Source organism: Trachemys scripta, chromosome 2 (assembly GCF_013100865.1).
Source record: "Trachemys scripta elegans isolate TJP31775 chromosome 2, CAS_Tse_1.0, whole genome shotgun sequence".
Classification (NCBI taxonomy): Eukaryota; Metazoa; Chordata; order Testudines; family Emydidae; genus Trachemys; species Trachemys scripta.
The window spans coordinates 112,905,784-112,924,044 of NC_048299.1; the positions used below are offsets into that span (position 1 = coordinate 112,905,784).

The window sequence follows — 18,261 nt, forward strand, 5'->3', positions numbered from 1 at the left end:
GCTCCAGCGGCTGCTGCTGCTCCCCCCAGACACCTCAGCTCTGTGTAGCTGAAGAGCCGAGCTGTCTGAGCACTACTGGCTTCATGGTTTGCCGGGCAGCCCCCAGACCTCCAGACCCTGTGCCCCCGGCCGGACACTTCCCCTCCCGGGCTCCAGCTGTGCTGGGGAAGCGCTTGGCTGGGGGCGCAGGGTCTGGAGGTCTGGGGGCTGCCCGGCAAACCGTGAAGCCAGTAGTGCTCAGACAGCTCGGCTCTTCAGCTACACAGAGCTGAGGTGTCTGGGGGGAGCAGCAGCAGCCGCTGGAGCTGCTCTAAGGTAAGCAGGGGACAGGGATGCCGGCAAAGCATTTTCCCGGACATGTTTGGCTTTTTGGCAATTCCCCCCGGACAGGGATTTGAGGACCAAAAAGCTGGACATGTCTGGGAAAATCCAGACGTATGGTAACCCTACCTACTACTGCCCCTGGAAATAGGGAAGTCTCCAGCACCAGAAAACAGAATTGGATCAGTGACCCTACAAGAAGGTGAAATCAAAAGAGGAAAACATTATGATTGCTTCATTCTGCCTATATAGGAGCTCCACTGGCTGTCTCAGCTCTAACAAATGGATGTAATCCAGTGCTAGCTAGTGATGAATTTTCAGGGAATTTTTTTACTGTGTGGTTGGGCCTTGGAGAATTTTTGGCATGATAACTCACAAGGAATTCTTGGGATTCTTCTTAATCAGGCAGCAGCTTCCTCTTTTGAGTTAATGGCCTGACCATGTTTTCCACCATCTTAGATTGGCTAAGAAGTTCAGAGAGGCATTATTCCCACCCCAGCTTTCTAAAAGCAGAATGTCTCTGCATGTGGCCTGTTTGCAATAATTAATCAGTAATCAGTAAACAAGGGCTTTTGGCAGCGTGGCAATGGCGTGGCAAGCACTGGCTTCTACAAATACAGCAGGTAGTCAGGCCCAACCATAAGTATGGCAACGTATCTATGAAGGAGGCTGGTTAGTGGTTCAGTAGCTAGCTTCTTCATTGATACACAAAGGAAATCATGTCTGCTTATGCCATGAAAGTGGGAAACTTGGTGTAACAACTGTTCAAGGTCTGGGGAATCTATGCTCATTAGCCTGGCTTCTGCTTTGTTTGTTTGGCAGAAGGTTCTAAATCCTCTCAAGGAGTAACAAACAAAGCTTCTTGATTCCTTCCAGCAAGTGTTTCTGAGCTCCCCAAATCTCGCTACAGAAGTGGATGATCCTGGGAAGGGCCGTTCTTCCCAACATCCAGGTTAACAAGTGTATTTTTTCACCTGTTGCATGCCAAGTGTGGGCAGTGGTTTAGTTAGTAAAAAGCCTTAACTGAGAAAATATATAAAGGCTGTTATTGATTTAAACAAAAATGGAATTTGCAGTTAATATATTTTCAAATGTTTTTAATGCTATGCATAAAAATATAAGAAACACTGTATACCAACTATAACACTTCATACCATATACCTCAAGTGGGGGAAGCCTGCCAAAACAGTTATCTGGTAGCGTGCCTACTCACCTTGTTACATGATGTGGCACATATACAAGACTATTGCATAGCCAGTGTAATGTAGAGAGAAATAGTGTGATAAGAAGAGATTCTGTCTTAACGTCAATTAACTTTAATAAGAGCTTGAGAGACATGAGCCTCACTGAAAATATAGCCCCATGGTGAGAAAAGTGTAAGAAAAGGCAAGATGGGAGGGGAAAAAATGCAAAAATAGATGAAGGAAAATCCTCACTAGATTGAAATGAATGCTATTTTGAGAGGTCTAACACACAAGGAAGTCCAGCATAAAAAAAAAAATGTTCCTGGAAACTGCTTCCCTTCCAGTTCTCTGTGAATTTGAGATACCACACCCGCAGGTATTTTTTCTTAACTCTTGCCCTGTGCAGGAAGTTACAAGGATGCTCCTCCCATTTTCTGGAAAGTGCCTCTTTGCTCTCCTAATACAGCATCCTTCGCCCTGTGCGTACATAACTTTTTATTTCTTCTGTGTTTCCCATAAATATTGCAACTATTTTTATTTGAAAGAGGGGAGCCTTAACAGTGGGAAAACTCAAAGTTCTGAAATGAAGGGAAGGAGGGATTCATTGATATTAAAATGGGTAAGAAATATGAATTTTTAACTCCTTGCTAGCATTCCAAAAGGTTTCGTCATTAAAGTAGCAAAAATCCCAATGGCCAGAGATGTAGCACTAGATGGGGAGGGCTCTGAGTTACTACAGATAATTCTTTCCCAGGTATCTGCCTCAGGGTCGAACTGATTGTCATATTTGGGGTCAGGAATGAATTTCTCCTGGAGCCGGCCCTGACTTGAAGTCTTTAAACCATGATTTGAGGACTAGTAACTCATCCAGAGGGTATGGGTCTATTTCAGGAGCGGGTGGGTGAGGTTCTGTGGCCTGCAACATGCAGGAGGTCAGACTAGATGATCACAATGTTCCCTTCTGGCCTTAGAGTCTATAAAGACCATCCTGAGGCCTTCGTGACCTTGGGCATGTGAAACAAACTGAGGCAAAGGATAGGTATAGCTATGGGCTTTTTACTTCTCACCCAAATCAGAAATCTCAGGTATTTCCCCACAGAAGGGTTGTTATTGTAGGGGAATAAAATGATTAAATAAAGTTTACTGTAGCTGGTCTTGCTTCAGAGTAGGATGTTGGTCCCAGTACATTTAATTATATCTGTACTATGTATTATGATATTCTTATTTTTATTTCAGTCATAGCTTTACTAATAAAAAGTCATTTTCACAATAAAGGCAAATTATAAAATACCTATCATAGGTGAACATAATATGACATGTACAAACCAGCATGGCTTCTGCTAAGGCTCTGAAGCACCTTTCTAATCCCCTGATCCTGGGTCAGCCAGAGACCAAAGAGAGCTCCTGGCATAATTTAGCAAAACCTAGGGGCTGCTTCTAATTTATACTCACTGCAGTCGGTCCCACAGGGGCCAGTGTGATGGACAGGATTCAGGTGGCGCACCATGCACTCTCCCCCTGGGATGCCCCCTCACTGCCCTTTCTCCACCCCAACATTGCCCAGTATTATTTATTATTTCTATTATCTTGGAGACCCCATGATGGACCAGGACCCCATTGTGCTAGGTGCTGTACAAACACAGAAGAACAAAGACAGTCCCTGCCCCAAGGAACTTACAACCGAAGTATGGCAGCTCTGCACCACCTGAGGATTACGACTTCTTTATGGCTGCTGAAGTGGCACAAAGCAGTCAGAGCTGGGGCAGTCAACAGCCTGGACTGCTATAGTCAGTCCTGATCACCATGTCTCAAGAAGAATAGAGCAGAAATAGAGGGGGTTCAGAGGTGAAAATGAAGAAACTTTCATATGCGGAGATACTGAATAGATTGGCACCGTTTAGAGAGAAGGCTAACAGAGGGGACAAAACAGAAGTATTCAAAATAGTAAATTGTGCAGAGAAGGTAAATTGCTCCTATTTACCTTTTCTCATAATATGAAAATGGGGAGACAGTCCAGGAAATTGAAAGGCAGCAGAACTTAATTCTGACAAGAGGAAATACTGTTTCACACCACACATCATTAACCTATGGAACTCATTGCTATAAGATATTGCTGAGGCCAAGACCTCAGGATTCAAAAAAGGATTAGATACTTACAGTAACATTTGATAGGATGATTTTTTTTTAATTAGAGGGTTTAAAACTTCATGACATAAAACAGAATCTTAATTGACTGGGATTACGGAGTAACTTTCTCCATGGCCTAAGCAACCCAGTTGCACAGAACAGGGAGGCACAAAAGCTATTTCCAGCTGGGAACAAGCCTGGAAATTCCCACTAACTCTCACTTTCAGTGTCTGGCTTCTCAGTTAATGGCATGTCACTGAAATGGAAAAAATAGAATTCCTTCCAAAACAAACTAGAAGACTTTTGGCAGGGTGGAGTCTCTACTTGCATATCAGAGCACACAGATCCTGGAGGGAAAAAATGGCAAAAATATACATGACCTTGAGATCATAGTGGATAATTACTCATTTATATAATTGTTCAATAGTAGCTTTTTTTGTGGGGGTGAGAAAAGGGCAGAGAAAGAGACACAGAGTAACTCTAGGCAAAAATTAAGTCCTGTTTGCTAAGTTTTGAGGAAATTGTCGGTATTGTCAATTGTGCCTGCTACTTATTTGCTTTTGTAAGCCAAAATGTAAATGCAAAAACAATTTTTGGTGCTATGTTTCTGCTAACGTGTTGAGTGACTATTTACGTGATCCTGTAAATCTCTGGACTCTTTGTCTAGTATTTTTCTCGTTTGCTCTTGCTGTTATTGGAGATATTTGTGTCACAGTTCCCCAGTTTACTGTACTTCTAAACCTCCATGGTCCCCATGAGTGTAGCTCATTAGCTCTTAGGCCTCTAGCTTTCACCTTTCTCAAGGTAAGATCCCACAATCCTCTCCCTCCAGACATGGCTGCATAGCTGTCATTCTGTGATCACCTCAGCATCTCTCACTTCAGAGGCAATAACAAAGTTATTCAGTGACCAACCGGCTCTCATAAAGTAGCATACTATTGTTTTAGAACAAAAACATTTCAGTTCAAACATAGCTTAAAAACAATAAACAGCTTATATGCATGCCTGGTTTTCCAGGTGGTCATCCATCTTTCATATGGAAACCCTGGCAGGCTTTAAAGCACTTCAGGTCCTCTCACAGGGCCTGTCTATGGGCACAGACTCATGTCAGCTCTTTGATTAAGTGTCAGTGACCCTCTCCCAGGTCAGGGCTGTCACTGTGTACCATTTCAGATCCTCTGTATTCAGAAGCTTCTTGAACTAGGTCAAACCAGTATATGCTATTTCTGCAAGGAGCCATAACTTCAAAAATTTATCTGCATTGTTTCAGCATTGGGGATTTTCATTAACTGCCATCCATTAATTTACTGCAGGAAACACCTTTTAACTTACCCATTGAGCCAGGGATGCTCACTTTCAAGCCCACGAAGATATATATAAAATGTATAACATTAATACAATAGTCATTGAATAGTCCATGTTTCAAAAGCATCTGCCACAATTTGTATTTGAATAAAAGCTCTTTCCCTTGCGGTCCAAGATTTTCCACTGTTTAATGCAGGACAGAAGTGATAATCCACTGTAGATGACATCAGTCAGTCATTGTGGAATTTGATTAGTTGTTGCATGCCGTAATATGGATCTCATTCCGGCAAGTGCAGCGTGGAACATGCAGATGCAACCTCTAAATCAATCTCTAAGCCAAATTCAGTGATAACAAAAATGGTGGTGTAAATTGTTCGGAAAATGGGTGTATGTGAGTTTGAGAGGCAAAGTGGTATAAGCTGCACCAATTTGGCATTTAAAGGTATTGAAAGTGAGTACAGAATATAAGTGGGGGGGAAAGGTGAGGTATGGAAGGAAAAACATCTTGCAGGAAGATGCAGGGGAGGCTGCTAGGCTGGTTTCTTTTAATAAAGTTACATCACCCAGAAAACTCCCATTGCCAAATTCAAACCTGGCATAAGTGAACACAAGTCACAGTGACTTCAGTGGAAATTGTTAATCTTTACTGCAGGGATTAGTGTAATGTTTATTTAATGTCAAACTGGTGCAAATCATACTGTTCCGCCACTCAGCACTCATTCATACCTGTCTTCTGACGAATGTACACCTGTCATTTTACTGTACATAACTAAGGCTACAATTTTTTCACAGAGTTCGTGGAAGTCATGGAATCCGTGACTTCCAGTGACATCCATGAATTCAGCCCTGTAGACCAGGAGCTGCGGGTCCTTCTGCCACCCTCCATGGTCACAGGCCCCCCAGAGCTCCCAGCTGCCGCAGGGGCAGGGCTGCAGCTCCTGAGGTGCTTCGGGCGGTGGTCCCCCACAGCTCCCAGCCAACGCAGGTGGTGGGGCCCCCAGAGCTTCAAGCAGCTGCCGGCAACAGGAGCTCCCCCACAGCTCCTAGCTGCCACGGGGGGGCAGGGGTCCCAGGAGCTCCAAGCCACTGGGGGTCCTTCAAAGCTCCCAGCTGCCGCAGGTGGTGGGGGGACCCTGGAGCTCCAAGCCCCCACAGGCAGTGGGGCCCCCAGAGCTCGGAGCAGCCCGCGCAGCTCCCCAACCTCTGCAGGCGGTGTGTTGAGAAGAAATTTAGGAAACCATAAGGTTAATAACAGGAAAAACTTCCCAACCAGGAGGTGAATTAAGCTAGAAATGATCTTACAGGGGGAGTGTTGGAAGTCCTGTTGTTTAGGATATTTAAAAATAGACTTGATAAAACATAATTAAATGGATAATAGTGAACAATCCTGCATCACTGGGGAGATAGAATTAACATTCTAATGGGACTTGTCTTCTTGTGGAGCAGCGATATTTAAAGTTGAAACTAGCTTCTCATTTAAGGTTTGTCTATATTTTTTTCTTTTTGAAACCCAAATTGTCACCAAAAGAAACTGAAATGTCACATGCCACAGCTTATTCTAAAGTATAGTTCCTCTGTGAAGTTTGAAAAAAATCAGCAAAGCCATTGTAAATCTATGATGTCTCAAAATTTCCCTTGTTCATTTTTTGAAACCTCTCCTAATGGCTTTTTGGCTCATTGCATCTCGGAAACTCCAGTCTCTGCAAACTTCTGACTTCTGTCAGCAAAGTGAGTTGCTCCTGCTTCACTATTCCAGTGACACCATATATCATTGCTTATTCATCCTGTGTGCTGTCTTAAAGTTGAAGATTACCAGGGTATAAAAAGAAACATCTTAAAGTTTTTTAAAAAAATCAGATTTTTACAAGAAACAAAACAATCCATTCCTGTCTTGCCTCTCAATATTTGTGGTGATTGTTTCAGTCTTTAACCCCTGAGTTGTATTTTCAATTCCTCATACATTTTTTTTTCCAGTAATGGGGAGTGGTGGGGGTGGGGGCAGGGACAGTGACCTTATGCAATGTATGTTTCAAAATATTTGCATATATCTTAACTGTGAAGAACATTCACGTAGTCTTTTGACTATCTGTACCGGGGGTTTTGACATATGTAGAAAGGTCTTGTATAAAAAAAACCCTTTATTTTTATTCATCATCATGCTAATTAGATAGTGTCCTTCCAACAAAGTATCTCAAAGGGCCTGATTCTCATTTACAGTCAGGCCCCTTCACACTGACCTAACAGTATAAAAGGGCCTTAAAATACGCTTACTTTAAGGCCTCTTTATACAGCTACTGAGATGTTAAATTAGGGTGACCAGATGTCCCGATTTTATAGGGACAGTCCCGATATTTGGTGCTTTGTCTTATATAGGCTCCTATTACCCTCCCAGCTCTGTCCCAATTTTTCACACTTGCTGTCTGGTCACCCTATGTAAAAGAGCCTTATTGTTGATGAGAATAAGGTCTGTGTTCTGCAGGCATTAATCAGTAGACCCAAATAACACCCTCTTGAGGTCGCAGGTAGGTATTTAAATATATATAACACTTTCAAAATTCTGAGATATAAAGCACTCGCTATACTTCTGGCTTCATTTCATTCTGCTTGTAGGTAATTAGGGTGGTACAGCTCTGTTGTTATTTCACTGAACAGTGCACACAGTATTCTTTAGATTCATTCAGAGTGCTTCCCAATATATTTCAAGTTTTCTTTTCCTGATTTTAATGAAGGCTGTATTTGATAGACCTCTCCAATATTTTGCATTATTTCAGCTTCCAAACAATTTGCTGAAGAGGTCTTAAAAGCCCACAATGACTACAGGAAGAAGCATGGCGTCCCACCACTGAAGCTTTGCAAGAAGTTAACCAGTGGAGCACAACAGTGAGTTCAACCCTTCCTTTCTTGTAATGAGACTTTTATCACATATATGAATTAAGCATAGCACATTCTATTCTTTTACCCAGCACCGGGATCTGCCTATGCATATCCCAGAAATATGTGCACTTTGATATGTATTGTCCTTTGTTGAGATGTTGCCTCCATGTATGATGCTTCCATAAATGATGCTTCCGTATCAGTGAATCTCTCGAGGTGGCGGTGGTATTCATATTCCTAGCCTCTAAGGCCAGAAGGGACCATTCTGATAGTCTAGTCTGACCTCCTGTATAGCACAGACCATAGAACTTCCCCCAAATAATTCCTAAAGCAGATCTTTTAGAAAAACTTCCAATCTTGATTTTAAAAATGCCAGTAATGGAGAATCCACCATGACCTTTGGTAAAATTGTTCCAATGGTTAATTACTCTCACTGTTAAAAATTTACACCTTATTTCCAGTCTGAATTGGTCTAACTTCAACTTCCAGCCATTGGAGTATGTTACATCTTTCTCTGTTAAACTGAAAAGCCCATTATTAAATATTGGTTTCCCACACAGGTACTTATACATGCAATCAAGTTACCCCTTAATCTTCTCTTAAGATAAATAGATTTTGCTTCTTGAGTCTTATCACTGTAAGGCATGTTTTCTTTAATCATTCTTGTGGTTCTTCTCTGAACCCTCTCCAGTTTATCAACATCCTTTGCAAATTGGGGGCACCAGAATTGGACACTGAATTCCATCAGTGGTTGCACCAGTGCCAAATACAGGGATAAAATAGCCTCTCTACTCCTATTCGAGATTCCCCTGTCTATGTATCCCAGGATCCTACTCTTGTCATCTGCAAAAGTAGCTTATTCTGGAGATGGAATAGTGGAGAGATACAATAATTTCACAGAGCTTTGACTAATATAATAACACCAGAGCTTTGATCAATATAAATTTTTGTGAGACTACTATTTTGTGCTCTGAGGGAAGGAGGATGGAAGAAATTATCTTTTAGAAACATAGGAACGACCATACTACATCAGTACACTAGTTCTTCTAGGGTTCCTGAAAGTAGGTATACTAGATGCTACAAAGGAAGGTATACAAAATCTGAGAATGGACAATATGTGAAATAACCTACCCTTAAAATAAGTTTCTTCCTACTCCTGACAGATAGATAGTGGTTGGTTTGTGCCTTAAAGCATGCAACCTTATATGCTTTTATCCTTCTAATGTAACTGTGTAGTGAAAAAGTCATCTTGTTATCTATATCAATAAATCATTTTTGAGTATTACTAAATTTTGACTGCAATAAATCCTGCGGTAGTGAGTACCCCAAGTTAATTAGGCCTTGATTTAGGAAATGCTTCAAAATTTGTTGTGTTATAATTATATCTGATGTCCCCTTGTTTTATTTGAGAAGCTTCCAATTGCCTTTCTCTACACGATTAATTATTGTACATATCTCTCAGGTTCCCTAGTATTTGTCTTCTCTCTAAAATGAATAGTCCTGCTCTTTTCAGTCTTTCCTACAGGAGCCGTCCCATTTCTACAATCCTTTTAATTGGCCCCTTTTGGACTCCTCCTACTTCTGGCATATTCTTTTTTGAGATGCAATAACCAGAACTTAGCCCAATATTCCAGGTGGTGCCACACATTGGTTGTATACAAACAGTAATATTCTTACTGTTTTCTAACCCATTCTTTATGCATCCTAAATTTTTGGTATTTTAACTGATTGCCTTATGGTGACTTGTCCACAGCCACCCCAGGTCTTCTCCTGCATGATTACAGTTAATATAGACCACAGCAATATTTATGAATAGTTCAAATTATTCTTTCAAATGTGTATTACCTCGCATTTGTCTCTATTGAATGTCATCTGCCATTGTGCTGCCCAATTGCCTAGTATTGTTAAGTCTCTCTGGAATTCCTCACAATCCTTTCTGTTCTTGACTTACCACTTAACTTTTCCCTGTATGTGTGGAATGAAGAGAAACCTTTGCTTGACTGATGTTAGTCACCTTGATATATTTATTTTAACTTTGGAAGGCACTCAGATACCAGTGTAAACAGGCACTACAAGCACCTAATAACTTTTGTGTCATTGCAGATGTAAGCCCCTATTCCAATCATTAATATATTAAACATTGGTCCTAGTAGAGCACCTTGGGCAACTTCGCTGTACACCCTCAATCAAACAACTCCCTGTCATTAGCTGATGCCTCACACTGTGCAGAAGACTTCACAGAAAACTTGGGCATTGGTGGCACCCTGTTCTCTCCTCTTCTCTGCTTGTGGCACACAATAGTTTAGTCTCCTGATGACTGACATGTGTTTTTTTTTAATTAAAACATCACTGGGCTCAGTATAGAGGTCTCTGGGTGAAATGCCGTGTGATATACATGAGGTCAGAGTAGATCAGTGGCTCCCAAACTGGATTGATTCACATACTACCTTCCTAAAAAAATTGATGTTTGAGTTACCACATGAAAATTTGTCCTTGTTGTGCATATTTATTTTAGGCCTTAGGAGGCTTACCTTATGTATTTCCAGATTCTATGGAAAAATAAATGCGTACAGAAGCCTCAAATATTTGATTATAATATTTGAAAACATCTCAGGTTTTTAGACAGTGCAACAAGAAGCAGCACAGTGAGGCAGCCATTATTATTATTGGCCTTTCATAGTACTCAGATTACAAGAAACAATTACATATCTCATCCATGATGCATTGATCTGTATTGGTGTGCGGCTGTACTACATGCAGTGGCTTGACTTTTTAAATCATCTCATTTAAATTAAAAGTTCCTGCTAATTCTTATCTGGATGGTTGTTGAACACAAGTCAAAGGTCACGTTGCTTTCCTTTTGCAAGATGTAAATCAAGAAAAACACAAAATACTTTGAGTAGCTGTCAGAGAGAAAGAAGAGTGCTATTAATGAGAAGGGGACGTATCTGTGTGAAAGGGCAGGGGGGCTCAGCAGGTGGGGTAGAGAGGGGAGGGCAGTGCTTAAAGTGGTCTGAAAGAAGAGGTGGGGGTTCTATCCTAACCTGGGAGCAGCAGCTTTGGTAAAACAGTGCTTACAGTGCATCCCCAGCAACCCAGCTTGAGTTTAAATGTCTTTTACTAGGTCTGTGATCTTTTGCATGCTCCTTCTTGCCCTTTGCTGGAAGTTGGGGCCTTTATGTGGGCACCAGGCAGGTTCCGCTCCAGGAGGCCTTTTGCTCCTCAGCAGTTCTAGCTTCCACTCCCAAACATGGCCCCTGGACATCTGCAATGCTGGACAAACTGCACAGTGGCCCCGTTCTTAGGATGAGGCTCAGATTGCAGCCAGAGCAATGTGACTCTGCTTAGTCCTGTAGCCAGGCTTTTATTCACTGGACCTGACCAGCTGCCACCCCACCCTCCCGGCCTCCCTGCAGGGGCAGGGGGAATTCTCCATGCATCCCCTGCCTTCCAGCCCTGCAGGGGTCAGGCCTCAGCCTCTGTGGGGCAGGGAGTGCAGAGGAAGCTCCTGCTCTGCAGCGGTTACTTATGTGTGTGGTGAGGGTGACGGGGCTTCAATCCTGTGGCTCCCTGTGACTGTGAGCTTTGCAGCCGCCCTGAACCAGCCCTGCCTGCGCGTGTCTTTTCAGATGAGAGGAGTTCTTGTGACACAACAGGGAACTTTGCACGTTTGCTATAATAACTTGAGCAGTGTAGCCCTGTACAAGTAGAAGACTATGCCGGCCTTCTGTTCTGTGTGCAGTGCCTAGCACAACTGGGGCCTCGTCCTAGGCACTACAGTGACGCAAATAATAATATAGCAGAAAGGCAGCTAGCTGGGTGCCTGGTGAGAGTAGAGCGCCCCTGTGGACAACCACAGCGCTCAACACACCACCGAATAAAACTACTGTGCCGGCGCAGTGGGCAAGTTGTTCACCTTTGTGGCTGAAAGCATCATGTTGCTTCTTGAAGTCGGGTGGCACCTTAAAGACTAACAGATTTATTTGGGCATAAGCTTTTGTGGGTAAAAACCCCCCACTACTTCAGATACAGCTGAAGAAGTGGGTTTTTTTTACCCACAAAAGGTTATGCCCAAATAAATCTGTTAGTCTGTAAGGTGCCACCAGATTCCTCATTGTTTTTGTGGACACAGACTAACATGGCTACCCCTCTGATACATGTTGCTTCTTGGGCATTTTTTGGCCTCCACGGTGCAGGAAATGACTGTTCCTTTTTAGAGTTTTGGGTGTAACCCTTCCAACAGGCTCCCATACCATGTTCATGTACTGCGGTTTGGGAGCCCCTGGACTAGATGATTTAATGGTCCTTCTGGGCTTAAACTCTTTTAAATCATCTCTGTCCACACTGAAAATTGACTATTTATTTCCTGCTCACTGTTTTTTTGTCTCTTAAACAATCTCTAATCCATGACTATTACCTCTCATGCCACGATTAATTTGTTCTCTTTATAGCTTCTTGGCTGGGACTTGGGAACCCCCCCCTCAATATATTCTAATTTATAATCCATATTGTCCCTATTCAGATTTTTCCCATGTAGGGGACTAAAAACTATAGGAATTGGCACTTACAGCAGTTTCTGCAGGTTCTTTTTCTTCTCCGTACACAGAAGTGGCAGAAGCTGCAGCTCCTGGATTCTCCAGGATCTGCACAGATCTCAGTGACATGAGGCTTTGTACCAGACCCTCTGTGGCAGAGAGTCATGCTGTATAGAAGTGGGGAGGCCCTAGAGGCAATAAGAAGGCAGAAGGCCTCTGGACTCCTCTCCTCATGCTGCTGAGATCTGTGTTGATCTCAGAGCACCCACTATTTTAGGTGCCTGGAAATTCAGTAACAGGATTATAAACCCTCAGGTCAGTGTGACTGCTATCTGCATGCGATATTAGCTGGTACTGCTCTGTCACTGGTGTATGATTCCTTTGCTAGGTATGCAGCAACATTGGCTAGCACCAAGGTCCTCCAACACAGCCCTGAGTCTTCAAATGGAAAATGTGGAGAAAATCTAGCGTGGGCTTCCTATGATCAGCCAGGTAAGTTTGGTCTTTGCTCCTAACTCATAGATATTAAGTAAACAAGCCTCTTTAGTCACTTTGAACTAGGCATGTAAATATTTTTAATACAAAGGCCCAAATCCCATCCTGGCTGGTCGGGTGGCTCAGAGCAAGGACACAGGTAGATATTTCCTCAGCTCCAGAAATCTTGACAGTATGAACCTGGTTCCATGGGACTGGCTTAGGGGATGTGCAGTGGTGGACACTTAAACTGCTGTGCTGAAAAGAAGATGTGCATGCTGCAGGTCAGGACCGCCCGGGGGGGGCGGGGGAGGGCAAGTGAGGCAATTTGCCCTAGGCCCCGGGCTCCACAGGGGCCCCCACGAGAATGGCTGAGGCTCCCTCCCCAACCCTGGCCCCGGCCCGAACCCGCCTCCGCCCCTCTCCCGGAGCCTCAGCGCATCCAGGAGCGTCCCTGGCTCCGGTAAGGCCTGAGCTCCTCCCCGCTCAGAGCCATGTGGTAAGGGGGCGGGGCTGCGAACTCTGGGCTGAGCGGTGGGAGCTCAGGCCCCGCTGGAGCTCGCAGCCCCGCCCCCTTACCACGCGGCTCACAGCCCCACCAGAGCCACGCTGCAGCACTGTCCAGGGACGCTCCTGGATGCGGCGCGCCGAGGCTCCGGGTGAAGGGAGAGCCGGGGGTAAGGGGCTGGGGCCAGGGGGGTTGGATAAGGGGCAGGGAGGGGGCAGAGGTTGGGGGGGGCGGTCAGGGAACAGGGAACGGGGGGGTTGGATCGTGGGCATTCCGGGGGGTCTGTCAGGACTCGGCGGGGGGGGTGGATAGGGGTCAGGGCAATCAGGGGACAGGGAGCAGGGGTGGGGTCCCGGCGTGGTGGTTGAGGAGGGTGTCTGAGGAACGGTGAGGGGATAAGGAGCAGGATGGGTCGGGGATTCTGAGGGAGGCAGTCGGGGGGCAGGAAGTGGGTGGGGGTCGGATAGGGGGCAGGGCCAGGCTGTTTGGGATGCACAGCCTTCCCTACCCTAAAGCTCATTCAGCAGTTTGAGGCTTGCAGAAGAGCCAAGCTGTTAGCTTTTCCATTAGGGCTGCCATCCACTAGTGTAGTTGCGGGGGAGCAGGGGAAGTGGCCTCTCCCTCACTGAGCACATATCCAAAAGTGGGGCCTTAGGCGCCGACTCATGGGTGTTCCAAAATTTGGTGGGTGGGTGCAGAGTACCCACCGGCAGCTCCCCACCCCGCTCCTCAGCCTCAGCTCACCTCCACTCTGCCTCTGCCTCCTCCCCTGAACACGCCGCCCCGCTCTGCTTCTCCGCCCTCCACCCCCTGCTTCCCGCGAATCAGCTGTTTGAGTGGGAAGCCTGGGAGGGCGGAGAAGCAAGCGGCGGCGCGCTCAGGCCCGGGGAGGTGGAGCAGAGGTGAGCTGGAACAGGGAGCGCAGGGCCGGCTCTAACTTTTTTGCCGCCACCCCAAGCAAAAAAAAAAAGCTAGGGGGTGCGGCCGGAGGAGCAAGGGGTGGGGGGGGGTGGCGGCAAAGGGGGGGGGGCGGGGGGGGGGGGCGCGGCACGGGGGGGGGGGGGGGGGGGGGTGCAGCATGGCCGCAGCGCGGCCGGAGGAGCCGGTGGGGGCTGCGCAGCCAGAGGAGCCATGGGGAGGCGGCGCAGCTGGAGGAGCCAACGGGGCGCGGCATGGCTGGAGGAGCGAGGTGGGGGCGTAGCATGGCCGCAGCGTGGCCGGAGGAGCCGGGGGGGGGGGCGCCTTTTTTATGTGTTTGCTCCCCCTGCTCTTAGAACCTGGCTACGCCACTGCTGCCATCCCTTTCACTTCTCAAATGTCTAATTATAGTCTATATTTAATGTTAGTTCCATAGGGAGATTCATGTCAGGGGAGGGTAACTTCATGTAAAATTATCCACTTGGGGAGGGATCACATGAGAAGAGCAATATCCTACACCACCTACCTCCTTCCCAACCCTACCAAGGGAGACCCCCCGCAACATTCTCCGAGGATCCAGAGGGGTTAATTCAGTGCTTCTCAAATTTTTGTACTGGTGACCCCTTTCACATAGCAAAGCTCTGAGTGCGACCCCCCCCCTTATAAATTAAAAACACTTTTTTATATATTTAACACTATTATAAATGCTGGAGGCAAAGCGGGGTTTGAGGTAGAGGCTGGCAACTCGCGACCCCCAGTAATAACCTCGTGACCCCCTGAGGGTTCCTGATCCCCAGTTTGAGAACCCCTGGGTTAATTTAATTTTAGCACCCTGTGTCCATTCACATGCATGTACTATTTTGAGCATTTCAGTTTTCACAACATAGGCTCATCCCAGATTCTGGAACAAGCTCAAATGCTCAGTTCGTGGAGTACGTACATAAGCTATATTAAAGCAAACCCACAGTAACCGTCTCCAGTTTGTGAGGGACCCCATGGAGCCAGTCTCTAGGAAACAGATAAATTCATGGAGGTTAAGTCCATTAATGGCTATTAGCCAGCATGGGTAAGGAATGGTGTCCCTAGCCTCTGTTTGTCAGAAGGTGGATGGAGATGGATGGCAGGAGAGAGATCACTTGATCATTACCTATTAGGTTCACTCCCTCTGGGGCACTCGGCATTGGCCATTGTCGGTAGACAGGATACTGGGCTGGATGGACCTTTGGTCTGACCCAGTACGGCTGTTCTCATGTTCTAACCTAAATGAACCCAAAGTTATGGAGACAGATATGAGTCAAGGAAGCCAGCAGAGTATCAGAAACCTGGAAAAATCTCTGACTGGATGGGCTCAGGCGTTTGGTCACAAGCTGAGGTGGTTCAAAAGTTTGGGATTTTTTTTAAGCAGAATTTTTTTATTGTTTCTTTAAACAATTAAACACAGCAAGCAGCAACTATTTGGCCACACATTTCTGAAACCCCAAACCATATTCAGATTTTGGCAGACTAATTTCAGCTTTTCAATTAAAAAAACCACAACAAATTTTGAAGGAAAGCAGGCATTGTCCGTTATTTTTTCTGCTTTTTAAAAACCCCTAGTTTTTGATCCAAAAAAAGTTTTGACGGAAAGTATTTGTCCAACCCTTTTAATGAGCTTTAGTGCCTTTTAGCACTAGCTGATGTTGAGAACCAGTGATAACTTGTAAAGAAGTTTTCTCAAACTGGGTTTGTGCCGAGATGCAGAAGGTTTATTTTTCCCAACGCCGCCCGGGAGGGTGGGGGGAACAAGTGGGGCAATTTGCCCCGGGCCCCACAGGGGCCCCCACGAGAATATAGTATTGTATAGTATTGCAATTTTTTTTATGGAAGGGGCCCCCGAAATTGCTTTGCCCCAGACCCCCTGAATCCTCTGGGCGGCCCTGCTGCAGCTAGCATGGTCTGCTAACGGCAGGTGACAGACAGCTGGTGGGCTGGATCTGCATGCTGCGAGTAGCAGCCCATGCCCCTTTGGGGAAAGAAGCCTCCTACATCTTCTCTATTCCCTGTCCCAATTTTGCACCAGCACAACATAGGAGAGTCGTTGGCCCAACATTGCCAAGAAGCCTAAGGGCTTGTCTGCCCTTGAAACTCTACATTGGCACAGCTGCAGCAGCACTTCCGTGTAGACATACATTACAGCAATGGGAGGGATTCCCCACACCCCTGAGAAATGTAGTTATGCTGATGTAGGATTTCAGTGTAGATCAGCCCTAAGTCAATGCTAATTGCTCCTGCATTCTCCTCTCCAAGTGCGGGAACTGCTATATGAATAAATCACTTCTAGAGACCTTTGTGTCAACACCTTTCTGGTCCCTCTTGAATCACCAGTGCAAATACTTTCTGACCTAAAAGAGAAATGATTTTTATGTGGTTTAGTTCAGATACGTGACAAATCGAGCTCTTAGTAAAACTATCTCACATAGGCAGCATGTGGTGAGTGGTCAGGAAGAACAATTTTCACTGAGCTCCCATCCATCCCTTCTCCGGTCCCTTATTTTAGTGACTTTAAGGCTTGCTTTCCCCCTGCAGGGACCAGGCAATGCAGTAGGTTAGGACTCTATCCTTTCCAGAGAACATTTGACTTAGAAGAAAAGTAGTTTCATACTGTCACCTTAGACCGGGATTTTCAAAAGAGTCCTGGGGAGGTAGGATCCCAAATCCCATTGTTATTAGGCCTCTAAGCACCTTTGAAAATCCCAGACCTATCCCTTAATGGATATTCGTTCACAGTAAAAAAATCATTACACACTTTGGCTCACTTCAGAACTATTAGCATGATGTCCTTTGGAATAGCATGAAACATGCTTTTGGGGCAGCCTGGGGGAGCATAGTTGTGTGAAGTTAGCACAGGGCTTGTCCCTTGCTAGCTGTACTTCATTTCCTCCTTTTTATTAGCACTAATGTTCCACAAACATTTTTAACAGTTTATATGATGACTTTGTTCGACAACTTAGCGAGGGAAAAAAACCCCTCTACATTATATAATCCTTACTCCTTCATGGAGCAGTTTTTTCTTCTACATGCTGTTTCCACAGGTGTTTTGTCTAATCTGCATGGAGAGCTTTTTATATGGCTGTATCTAATTTATTTATTTACAGCATTGCATGTCCTGCTGAGCAGTCTGAGCCATGTCCTCTCCTTGTTCCCCAAAATGATAACTTTTATGATACAAATCTTTTGAGTCAACTACATTGCCTATAGAGCAGGGTCTTTTTAAGTGCTTGTGAGTGAAAGCTAGTTGTGTGCAGAAAATTGTTCTCAGCTGTTGGCTTAAGCTATGCCCCTGTGGAGTTGGTTCTCTTTCCTTTTTTTTCCCTTGTCCAGTTCCATCCTGATAATTAATTTGTGTTAACCTGAATGAGGCTGGAAACTGGCTGTATTATGGATTCTATTCAAGTAGTTAACAAAAGGAGTTAGTGTCTTCCAATTTCCTTTCCAGATGAAGGAAACATCAGTAAATCTTCAACTTGGCATACAGTCTCTCTAAAAAGAGCTGTTGCATTGCTGGATTCTTGGTGTTCAACAAGAATGCTGGCATAGTTGGGTTTCATGTGTCAGAAGAAAAGTAGGGTTTGAAAATGTAATGCCTTAACTGTGAGTTTTTAGAATTTCTTTAAATTTCATTATAAGATTTCCAGCTAACAGTCTATGGCTGTTGTTTGAAATTTATTTAGCCCTGTACTCTAACAAGTATGCATCAGTCATTTGCTCCCTCTGATCCTGAGGAAGTTGCGTTGCAGACTTTCTTTTTCTATGCTCAGATGAGTGACAGCATAAGCACAGTTACCTAGTGTATTCTACCTCACCCTTCTCTGGACTGCTCTGGTACACCAAACACCTGATGGCATGCCATGTGTCTCATGAACTTGAAGGCAGGTACTAGAGACGTTTAGGACGAAATTCTGACTAGACCTTATGTGGTGGGAAGTATGAGAGGGCATCTTGTGGTCTGTGAAATGGCCATAGAGGACTGCAGGCT

General features: G+C 45.0%; 1 protein-coding gene across 1 annotated transcript in view; it reads left to right on the forward strand.

Annotated features, from left to right (window-relative positions):
• Nucleotides 1-907: 907 nt before the first annotated feature.
• Nucleotides 908-18,261, forward strand: part of GLIPR2 (GLI pathogenesis related 2) — a 33,086-nt gene continuing 15,732 nt past the window's right edge. The window contains exons 1-4 of the mRNA XM_034759509.1: nt 908-944; nt 4,300-4,436; nt 7,681-7,817; nt 12,735-12,838. Coding sequence (XP_034615400.1) covers nt 908-944; nt 4,300-4,436; nt 7,681-7,817; nt 12,735-12,838 — 415 coding nt within the window. The remainder of the gene's footprint in view (nt 945-4,299; nt 4,437-7,680; nt 7,818-12,734; nt 12,839-18,261) is intronic.